Source organism: Crassostrea angulata, chromosome 3 (assembly GCF_025612915.1).
Source record: "Crassostrea angulata isolate pt1a10 chromosome 3, ASM2561291v2, whole genome shotgun sequence".
Lineage (NCBI taxonomy): Eukaryota > Metazoa > Mollusca > Bivalvia > Ostreida > Ostreidae > Magallana > Magallana angulata.
The window spans coordinates 32,008,560-32,020,266 of NC_069113.1; the positions used below are offsets into that span (position 1 = coordinate 32,008,560).

General features: G+C 33.8%; 2 protein-coding genes across 2 annotated transcripts; one reads left to right on the forward strand and one right to left on the reverse strand.

The window, feature by feature from the left end:
• Positions 1–43: 43 nt before the first annotated feature.
• Positions 44–5,012, reverse strand: LOC128177288 (uncharacterized). Its single transcript, XM_052843945.1, has 10 exons — positions 3,815–5,012; positions 3,549–3,608; positions 3,376–3,428; positions 3,060–3,204; positions 2,589–2,784; positions 1,858–2,276; positions 1,600–1,714; positions 1,296–1,428; positions 756–980; positions 44–487 (listed from the first exon to the last, which is right to left on the reverse strand). The coding sequence occupies exons 1-10, from the start codon at positions 4,667–4,669 to the stop codon at positions 382–384; spliced, it is 2,307 nt and encodes a 768-aa protein (XP_052699905.1). The 5' UTR covers positions 4,670–5,012; the 3' UTR covers positions 44–381.
• A 183-nt stretch (positions 5,013–5,195) lies between these two features.
• On the forward strand, positions 5,196–6,728 carry LOC128177289 (elongation factor Tu, mitochondrial-like). The gene is made up of 2 exons (XM_052843946.1): positions 5,196–5,252; positions 5,423–6,728. The coding sequence occupies exon 2, from the start codon at positions 5,470–5,472 to the stop codon at positions 6,646–6,648; it is 1,179 nt and encodes a 392-aa protein (XP_052699906.1). The 5' UTR covers positions 5,196–5,252; positions 5,423–5,469; the 3' UTR covers positions 6,649–6,728.
• Positions 6,729–11,707: the final 4,979 nt, after the last annotated feature.

Here is an 11,707-nt window from a genome sequence, read left to right on the forward strand (position 1 = left end):
TTCTTATTTTTATTGTAGATCAATGGTTGATCACGTTTATAAATACATGTATGCCTTCTCACATTGCTTAATTTTGTTGTAAAGAAGATCAATCTCAAATTCAAAATTTTTTTATTGTATCTATAAAACTTTCAAAATTCTTCAATCTATTCACAGTATATATAGTTTCATGGAAATCTAACCCAATGATTTGTATCAAGTTTCTATATACATGTACAAGAACATCCCATTCAAGTGTTTAACATACTGTACATAATTGGCTACATTTCTATTTAGTTTTTGTATAGAACAGTTCATATAGGACATTAAGTAGATAATTAGCACTCTGACTTGATTGTGTGCTTTACATTACATCCTAGTGTTTTCGAACGACTGTCTGAATTATTTGCTGTTGTGACGGAGCTTGGTATTTTTTTTAGTTGTCTGTTTATCTTGAGTCTTCCTTGAAACCGTTTTTGACTGGCCTGCATATTTTTTGGCATCATTCCTAGATTAAACAAAATCAGATACATAGTTAAAAATTTTAAAGATTTAAAGACCATTGTTCATGAATATACATAAACATGTATGTATCTACGACCTTATACAAAATGCCTTAGCTAGGATAAATCTGCAACGGGCATAACCAAGTATAAATGATTTTAAATTTTATATTTTAAATAATTTTAAATTCGGAAATTATTTATTTTACTGAAATAAAGTAATTTCATGTACAGGTATAATTATCATCGGATTTGAAATATATTGTAACTCACTTGCTCATCTTGATCTTGTCTCTGCATCCCTTGCCTCCCTCCCAATGCTGGGTGCGAACTTGGGTCATTGACTGCTTGCAGGCCACACATGCTTTATCCATGGCAAATGGTTGTTCCTTGCAACAATGCCCACAGATCATCCTGGTGGCCAGGAGCATTTCATGGTCTCCTTCCTTCTCCTCGTGGCAGATATCACATGGGTAACATTTACCGCAGCAAGGAAACCTGAAATTGATATGACAATTTAAAGTTACATTATTCCAGTTTTATGATGATGTAATTTTGCAAAGATAAAACAAATTGGTTGTTTTCTTTTCAAGTTAAAAATGATCCTTATAAATAACCTGTTATTTAATTCCATTTATTAATTATGTTGTTGGAATTTTTTATTTTATTTCATTTTGATTTTTAATTCTATTATTATAAGGAAAATGTTAGTGTAAACAATTAGCCATTTTAAATGGTTCAAGAGAATTTGGACATATCAAATGAACACACTGAATAGTTTTTATTAAAATACATGTATCTATTGCTATTTACCTGAACCAGCGATAGCTTTTCTTGTAGTGTTTACAAGTTCCATCAGCAGGCAGTGGACGCCCTAACTGGATCTCTGGCTCCTTTGTTTTCTTTTTGGGCTTCAAGACTGGAACTTTGTGCAAGCCTTTCTCATCTATATAATTGAAAAAAAAACTAAAATTAAATACTTTTCAAAATGCAGAACTTCTCTTTGGGGAGAGGGGCTCTACTGTAACATTAAATTATCTCACAAAAGAACTACGATTAAACTGGTCAAGATGGTCATGGCAAGAATCTTGATGCAACAATTTTAGTCTCCATTTACCTGTTACTGGTTCTGAGGGAACAAGCTGTGCAAATCTGACTGACTCAGCAGACATTTTCATTTTACTGTGACAGCTTGCACACCATGTGTCGGTTACTTGTCCAAAGGCCATTGACTTTAATAAAAGAAAAAGACACACTGTACTCAAATTGTTTAAATTTTTCACCTTTTAAAAAATGGAAGATTGGAGATATATTACTGATGCACTATTTTTACAAAGTTTGAATGATATTAACTTTTATTAATTAAGGTACATACTTTGGCTTTCATCTCCTTGTTGCAGCTAAAGCACCCCAGCTTGAACACACAATCCTGGAGGATGAGATCAAACGGAATGCATCCATCTAAATCCAGATAACCAACAACAGAAGAAAACTGGTGCATGATGGCAGAGCGGAAGGTCAGGATCTGGGGGTAGCTGCACTTTAAACAGGTGACCATGTTTGGCCTCCCTGAGGGTGTGGTGACATCCATTTTGTTCTTGCAGCGACCACACTGTATGATGACTTTGAGAGTAATGCAGGTCAGGGTTGAAGCATTATCCTTGAGGGTCAGGTTCCTCAGTTTTATTTCAGTGCCTCGCCTCTCATTTTTCTCCGGTTTAGTGTCATTGATGGCAGACTCGATAAGGTTGTCTTCTTCCTCAGATTCAGATTCTTCGACCTGCTGCTGTGGACCTAGAAAAATTACAAATGATAAGATTATGTCACGCAAGTACAGTATCATAGTGATTGAAGTTTAATTTTTACTACATTCTAACAAAAGCCTGAGAAATAATGGTTATTCTAAGAGGATATCATTGACGTCATTTTCTTTAAAATATATCTCTATTTCTTTTGATATGTCAATATACTTATAAAAAAAATTTATAAGTTTGTTTACACAACAAATTGGAGTGAAAAAAGTGTAGGCTAGTTTATGTCCATGTTAATTGCCATTTGTCAGATTTTCAATCTCAAAGACTCTGTGAAGTTAAAACCAAGTTTTACCTGTGTACACCAAGTCTTCTTCTTTTTTCCTATAAGCCACTCCTCGAAACATGTTGCTCTCATCCTCATCTTCCTCGCTGTCTTCCTCATCTTCCTCCTGATCTTCATCACTAGCACCAGCTTTGACCTTTTCCTGAAGTTTGGATGCAGGTATGAACTGTAACCCAGCTGCCTTTGCTTCAAGTTCTTTCTTCAACTACAACATGTACAATACACATGTATTATTGTATATATATGTATCAAATTTTATGTTTATCCCCCCCCCCAAAAAAAAAACAAAGGAATAAATACAAGTACCCTCTTTCTCTCTCTCTCTTTCTCTCTCTAATTAAGATTAGATGTTCAAAATCTGCTGCTACTTCTCAAACAAGCAGTGGCAAATTCTGAACATCTAATTTTAATTTGTAAGATTGATATCTCTTTTACTCTCATTCATGAACAAATACTTTGCACTTAGAAAAAAATACTCACTTGTCTTAGTGCTCCTGTTACAATTGTTTCAAGGTTTCTGTCCAGCCATTTTAAGAATGGTCTAAACTCCAGTCTGACAACCCCGGCTGATATCAGCTCTGCCTGTTTTGTATTTGTCCATTCCTCAAGAGAAGTTTCAATAAACCTGCAAAAAGAACCAATACATGTGCTCATGACCATCTTTACAGTGGGAAATTCAATAATATACAGTCTAGCTTTTAAATGTTATGAACGTTCATCCCTACCATTATTTATTGTCCTTGAATTTCTTATCAACAAAACAACATTTCAATAACAATCTCAATGAATATGGTACCTTCGCACTGTTTCCGGTAGGTGTTGTTCATCAGGAACTTTGACACTAAACATCTGCAAAATAAAAAGAAATAATTTTTATAAACATTAACGCAATTTCTAGAATCATTGTAAATATTTTATCGCATTAACAGCATCAATTAGACTAATAGATTCATTTTAAAAACTACTTACCTCCAATGGGTAGGCTCTTGGAATGGTGACTTGTAAGGTGAAAACTTCCACATCATATGGCTACAAGAAATTAAAATATTCAAATCAGTCTACTGAAAAAGTTTATTGTTATAAAAAGATTGTAAAATTATCACTAAATCATGAAGTTTTAAAAAAGTCGGAAGTTATTTTTTGCAATCCTCCACTTCTTCACTATTTTATCCAATCTTTACTTTAAAAAAAAAAAGGACTTTAAAAAAAAAAAAAGAAACTATAAATATTCTTACCCAATCTGGATCTGTGGATGAAAAATCAAACTGCACAGAGAAACTGTTCTCATCATCAGTAATGACATCCAAGTTTGAGGATGCGAGCCTTTTCTTCAGTTGCTCAATCTCTGTCAGTCGAAGCTCCTCGATTTCTTTCTCAAGCAGACTTTCCCTCTTAAGTTCCTTTACTGGCGGAACTGGTATATGTGGAGCTCTCCTTTGTCCAGGTCTTGGTGCATATTTCTTGTTAGCTAGAGCAGCTGCTCTATCAGACCTGTTCGCTTCTTCAGAACCATTGCTGCTCCTCACTATCTCTAACTCCTCTTTATCCCCTTGAAGGATGAAATCTGATACCTCTACTTTATTGGCACTATTTGGATGATAAAATCTACATTTGTCACCCTTCTGACAATGACCCTCTTGAAAGAAGTGGCAGACTCTTCTTCGTCCCTGATCTTGCTTATCATGTTTAGTCTTCTTAGATGCATGCTGCGGCTTTTTGTCTGCTATAAAACTTCTGGCAGATTTTGATGTCTTTACTTTTGCATCTGATGGTAATGCATGCAGAAAGCGACAATTATTTCCATACTTGCAGTTTCCGTATCGCTCAAAGGAAAAACAAGGTTTTGGAGTGTTGTTGTTTTCTTTTACTGCCTCATGATGCTGATTTTCAAAGGACAATGATTGTGAAAATGTATCCAAGAGTGAAGAATTTTCCTCCAAATTAGTTACTGGTTTTCCATTATCATGCTTTTCTGGAGCAGGTGAATTGGAAATACTCGTTGAGGAGTGCAGAAATTTACAGTTCTCTTTAAATTTACAACCACTTTTTGTATTAAAATATTGACAAAGTGGTTTTGATCTACTTAGCATACTATGCAAACCCTTCTCAGATGTAGATGCGTTCTTGCTGAACAGGTTTGTGCAAGAGCTCTTACCGCAAAACTTTCCTTTTTCCAACACCGTTGTTTTGAGTGAGATGTTTCCACTCAAGATTTCTCCGCTTGGGAGGGTTTGGTTTTTCCAAGTAGACTTTTAAAATTTAAGCAATAGAAATGCTAAAGAAGATGTGCAAATTTCAAATGTTGTCTGCAAACGCCCAAAGGGGCTCTGTGTAATTTGTTATGGGAATAGCGTCCTATATATACTGTTATCAGCAATCAAATTAGGTCAGGTAAATATTTCACAACCAGATTGACAGGAAATGGTGCAATTTTTCTTATTCTAAAGACAAGTCGTACGTAAAATGCTAAAGAAAAAAGTTGTGTTACACCCAGAATTTTTATAGAAAGTATCTTATGCTGATGTGTAGTGATCAATTACATCTTCTTAATCGTATTTCAAAATTCGAATTCAAAATTCTGACCTAAATAGCATGGTGTGATTCATGTGCAACTTGATTAATACGGACATTTTCAAGACACCGGAAGTAAGAGGACACGGCAAGCATGGCAAGGTACCATGCAAGTTGTTTACATAATTTATTGTACTCACACCGAAACTTGCTTAAGTCAAAGTTTATCTCGAAGTTCAATATTTTTACTACAGATACCCGTTTGAAATTTGAAACCGTTAGATCATTTTCTTGTACTTTTGCAAAGTTTGATAAACCTTACTGCAATGTAGGAACAATAGGACATGTAGACCACGGTAAAACAACGCTGACAGCAGCAATGACCAAAGTGTTATCAGAGGAAATTGGTACAACAAAGGCTGTACAGTTTGATGAGATTGATAAGGCCCCAGAGGAAAAGAAGAGGGGCATCACAATAAACGCTGCACACATTTCATACGAGTCAAAAAACAGGCGTTATGCTCACACTGATTGTCCAGGGCATATCGATTTTATTAAAAATATGATCACGGGAACATCTCAAATGGATGGGGCGATTCTTGTTGTGGCTGCTACCGAAGGAACTATGCCTCAGACTCGAGAGCATCTCCTACTAGCTAAGCAGATAGGCGTTAAACATCTGGTGGTCTTTATTAATAAGATTGATGCTGCAGATGAAGAAATGGCAGAGCTCTGTGAAATTGAAGTCCGAATGTTATTGGATGAATATGGATATCCAGGTTCTGATATTCCTGTGATACATGGATCAGCGTTGTGTGCCCTAAATAATGAAGATGAAGAAATTGGTAAAAATTCTATTCTAAAATTGGTGCAAGCCCTGGATGATTATCTACCTATACCAGATCGTAACTTGTCAGCTCCATTTGTTCTTCCAATAGAAACAGCAGTGAGAATTCCAAGCCGTGGAACAGTTGTTGTAGGAACTTTGAAAGAAGGGGTGATATGTAAGGGTGATGCTGCAGAAATCCTTGGTCTTGGTGTCTCTATGCAGACAACAGTATCAGATATTGAAGTGTTTCATGAATCGGTACCAAAGCTATATGCAGGACAAAATGCAGGAGTTCTTTTGAAAGCAGTTAAACAAACCAACATTGTTCGTGGAATGTTTTTAGTGAAACCAAATTCAGCAACTCAGCATTCTTATTTCTCGGCCAAAATTTATGTTCTTAAGAGAGAAGAAGGAGGACGAAGCAAACCACTCAGGGATAAGTATCAACAGCAGCTTTTCTGTTCATTGTGGTCCATGGGGAGTATCATATATCTGCCGGAAGATTTACCAATGATTATGCCAGGAGACACTGCTGATGTCAAAATACTGTTACGACAGCCAATGATTCTTAAGGTTGGACAACAGTTTACCATTCGTGAAAATCAAATTTCTGCCATTACTGGAATTGTAACTGAAATATTACCTCCCCTTGATGTTGAAATTAAGGGCTTTACCTTTCTCAAACCTCAGCCTGCTGTGAAAGTAGAGGGAAGAAGAAAAAGAAAATGATGTGATTATTATTTAATTATGAAAACTTTGTTTCTATTTTATTTACCAATTTTTTTATATTAAAGAGAAAAAATAATTATTTTCTTGGGTCTTGATTTCAAAGTAACAGTATTTGTAAGGTCATAAAAAAGATCACACAGAATTGAACGTTTTAGCTATTAACCTATAGGTTCATATAAGGAAGCATATTTGCAGATGTAAATATATGTTATTTTTTTATATCTACAATCTTTAGATATTAAGAACACTTGTAGAATCTGCACAGTTCTTGGTTGGATCTCATCCTTTACTAGAATAGTATGAAAATGGTAAATACCATGTGTGCATGATGTTAAAGCCTCAAGTTATTGCAAATATTACTTAAATGTCAAACTATGTACTAACATTTGTTTTTAAATTTGCATGGCACATTTTTATTTCCTGTAAAGATTTTTTTTTGGAGAGGATTAATTAGGTGAATAAATATGTTGTTAGCATTTTCATTAATTATTTTTTTTTCAATTTTAATAATATGAATTTAGTTTTCCATATCCAAATTACATGATGTGCAAGTCCATGCGCCATGCTAGATGGGATACCCCTCCCCAGAAAAGTTTAAAATTAACTTATTGAAGCATAAAATAAATTTAAGGCATAATCCTGATAGTAGCGCGAAATGGGCTTTGCAACTCAGTTTCAGTATACATGATAAAGCTTTAATTACAATTAGGCACAAAGCAGCAAAATATATTTATAGTTTTCTTGATAAAGCCGTTTTAAACGTGAAAAAAAAACCCAACACGTTGGGAAAGCCTTTTGAATATAACGCGAGTAGAGGCATTTTTAAAACAATTTATGCATTTCACAAACTATGTAGTTATCTATTACCGGCTCTATTATTTACGTTACTGAGAACATTTTATAATACGAATGCCCTTTGTAGTCTCGTCTTTCTGATAAATTCGTTTAATGGTAAAAAGAGAGCATAAAAAATAGATTGAATAAATACTTAATAAATTTTACCTTTCCAATAATTTTTGAAACCTATTTTGGAAACTACTTTGCAAACAGTGAAAGTATATTAATATATTTAAGGGGGATATTTGCTTAAATGACGGCGGTTATTGACACGACGACGTCAAAAATAAATCATTTAATGCTTATATTTACATTATTTATTAAATAAATCGGTATAAAGTGCTTGTAGATAATATCCATGAAAAAGTAACTCTTGAAATTTTTCTTTAAGCAATAGAATCAACTTTATTGTTGAATATTTGTAATGCATGCACGCAGCATGGTGTTTTACCAAACATGAATGAAATGTATTTTTATATTTCATACATGCAACATAACTATGTTGACATGCAATAAAACTGCAATCAAATAAGAATTATAAAAAATCTCATATATTGCCAACATGTGACATCCAAGATGCTAGATAAGCTTCCTATTGATGTCAACATGCAACTTATTTATGTTAACATGCAACTTATTTATGTCAACATGCAACTTAGTTATGTCGACATGCAATTTGGTTATGTTAACATGCAACATGCAACATATTTATGTGCAACTTAGTTATGTTCACATACAACTTATAAGTTGCATGTCAACATATAATTATTTATCTCGCTTGTAAACATAACTCAGTTGCATGTTGGCATAAATAAGTTGCATGTCGACATAAATAAGTTGCATGTTGACATATATAAGTTGCATGTCAGCATATTTATCTTGCATGTTAACATAAATAAGTTGCATGCCGACATTAAAAGGTAGCATCTAGCATCTTGGATGTCACAGGTGGGCGATATTTGAGATTTTTTGAGATTTTGTTAAATTCTTATCTGATTGCAATTTTCTTGCATGTCAACATAGTTTTGTTGCATGTTGGCATAACTATCTTGCATGTCAACATATTTAATAGAAAAATAACTTGCACACAAGGGGCAGATATATGTGCCACCGTACTTGTTATCCTTTTTTACGCTGATGAGACGGTTATATTTTCTGAGAACCCAGACGATTTACAAAAATCACTGAACTTTTTTTCTTCTGAATATTGTGATCTGTGGAAACTTCAGGTAAACATTGAAAAGACTAAAGTATTAATCTTTTCCAAAGGTCGTGTTACAAAAAGAGTTTTTTATCCAGAGATGTACCTCTTGAAATTGTGAATGAATTTAAATATCTTTGTGTTATTATGTCTCGTAGTGGATCTTTTAAAAGAACGAAAAAAACATTTAAATGAGCAAGTCTCAAAAGCTTTGTATGGTGTATTTAGAAAAATAAGATATTTTGATTTACCAATCGACTGTCAATTTGATCTGTTTAATAGTGTTATTAGCCCAATCTTATTTTATGGTTGTGAAGTGTGGGGCTACGAAAACACAGATTTTTTGGAGAAATTTTATTTAAAATTTTTGAAATTTGTACTGCATATTAATTAAGACTATGCAGTACCCCAAATTGTATGGTTTATGGGGAAACTGGGCGATATCCTTTGATAATCTTTATCAAGGTACGGATATTAAATTACTGGGCTAAACTTTTAGTGGCGCATGTATGGAACGCCATAGCTGCCTTAAGATCAATTTCATATTATATGAACTGGTATCTTATTTATATGCAATAGTAATATCATTATATGCAGTGGTAACATCATTATATGCAGTGGTAACATCATTACATGCAGTGGTAACATCATTATATGCAGTGCTAACATCATTATATACTATTATATCACCATTATATTCAGGGGTAAAATCTTTATATGAAGTGGTAACATTATTACGTTATGTCGTAAGATCATTATGTGCAGTAGTTTATTCATTATATGCTATGAATAAATCTTTATATGATATGATAAACTCATTTCATACAGAGCTAAACTCATAATGAACTCTTGTTCAATCGTTATGTTATATGGTACACTATTCATGTGCAGTTGCAAAATCCTTTTATGCAGTGCAACTTCTTGACATTAGGTGATAAGTTCATTATATGCAGTACTAACATCATGTTATGGTGTATTAAAACCATTATGTATGGTGGTAAAACCTTTATGTATTGTGGTGAAAGCTTTACATGCAATTGTGAATCCTTTATATGATGTGACAATTTTATAATATGCCTGTTGAGTCATTGTATTATGAGGTCAGTTCTTTACATGATGTGATCATTTCATTATATGGAGTGGTAACTTCTTTTTATGCAGTCGTAACTCTTTATGATGAGGTTGTAAACTGGTTCTCGCTGAAAAGTTTTAATGGGGAAGAGGTCCAGTTTTATTTTTAAAAAGATGCCGCGCTCGTTGTGGCGATGCACATTTCCTGGTCAACTTGTCGTTTGTTTTGAAGAGAGAGAGAGAGAGAGAGAGAGAGAGAGAGAGAGAGAGAGAGAGGGTGGAGAGGAGAGAGAGAGAGGTGTGGGAGGAGGTGGGTCCGGGGCTAATTTTTGGTAATTTCATGGAAATTTTAAGAAATTTTAATTTTTCTGGGGCGGGGTCCTCCCCACGACCCACCCCCGTTCAAGACCCCCATGCATTAAACAAATTGTAAAATTGTTTCACTGAAAAATGTGTTTCATGGCATATCCGATTTTTGTTTCAAAGAGGCATATTTTTAAAGATTAAACTTCGAAAAAAAAACTCCGAAGTTATAAAACGGTGTTTTAAATCTTAGCAAACTTTATCGTGTCTAGTATAGCCGAGTGGTTATGCAGGATGTCCGAATAATCACCGAGACTAACTGCTTGGTATTTTTTAAATTAATTTTGAAAAGGTAATACCCCTATTCCGATGGTTTTGAAAATAAATGATGTCGGGATAAATAAGTTTCAAAACGCTTGTCATTGTAATATTTTACATGTGTGCTGATTTTTTCAACGTTACCGACTTTGTTCACATTATAAACATTTGTAGCTGCAGATCTGCAGCTTAAACATTTGCTGCTGAACGAGGAAGTAACGCATTAATCGATAAAGTTAATGTATCTTTTTTTTGTAAAATATGTCGTTTTCAAAATATATATACATATTGTTCGACATCGTTAAAAGCAAGCCGTGCAATAATGTATGAATCAGCAAAATACGGATAAGTTTGTTCTAAGCACCATGGTTTATATGGATGCTATTAAAATTATTTTAAATAACAATCAAGAGCAAAGTAACTCCTCAATTTAAACGTTTTTGAAGAGACAGAATTAGATTTATTAATTCAAAAAGCTCCAAAAAATTACATACATATTTAAAACACGATAGCAAGTAGAAATCAAATTGTTCTATGTTTCAATATCAAGATACATAAAGTGATCTTCCTAACTGTATACGCGGATCTAGAAGCAGAGGGGGTATACAATTTCTATAAAGTACAATCATTTTTTAAAATTTATTTTACTTTTAAAATTAAACGCGTACTCTACTAAAAATTCATTCGATTTATCACACATCGATGTATCAAGAACAGAGAATATCTCTCTCTCTCTCTCTCTCTCTCTCTCTCTCTCTCTCTCTCTCTCTCTCTCTCTCTCTCTCTCTCTCTCTCTCTCTCTTCAAAATAAACGACAAGTTGACCAGGAAATGTGCATCGTCACAACGAACGCGGTATCTTTTTAAAAATAAAACTGGACCTCTTCCCCATTAAAACTTTTCAGCGAGAACCAGTTTACAACCTCATCATAAAGAGTTACGACTGCATATAAAGAAGTTACCACTCCATATAATGAAATGATCACATCATGTAAAGAACTGACCTCATAATACAATGACTCAACAACGGCATATTATAAAATTGTCACATCATATAAAGGATTTACAATTGCATGTAAAGCTTTCACCACAATACATAAAGGTTTTACCACCATACATAATGGTTTTAATACACCATTACATGATGTTAGAACTGCATATAATGAACTTATCACCAAATGTCAAGAAGTTGCACTGCATAAAAGGATTTTGCAACTGCACATGAATAGTGTACCATATAACATAACGATTGAACAAGAGTTCATTATGAGTTTAGCTCTGTATGAAATGAGTTTATCATATCATATAAAGATTTATTCATAGCATATAA

Coding starts and splice junctions, on each gene's coding strand:
- LOC128177289 (XM_052843946.1), top strand. CDS start 5,470: ATGACCAAAGTGTTATCAGAGGAAATTGGTACAACAAAGGCTGTACAG.
- LOC128177288 (XM_052843945.1), bottom strand. CDS start 4,669: ATGCTAAGTAGATCAAAACCACTTTGTCAATATTTTAATACAAAAAGT. Junction 3,205..3,375: donor CTACCGGAAACAGTGCGAAG/GTACCATATTCA, acceptor TTCTTTTTGCAG/GTTTATTGAAACTTCTCTTG. Junction 488..755: donor GACAAGATCAAGATGAGCAA/GTGAGTTACAAT, acceptor TGTTTAATCTAG/GAATGATGCCAAAAAATATG.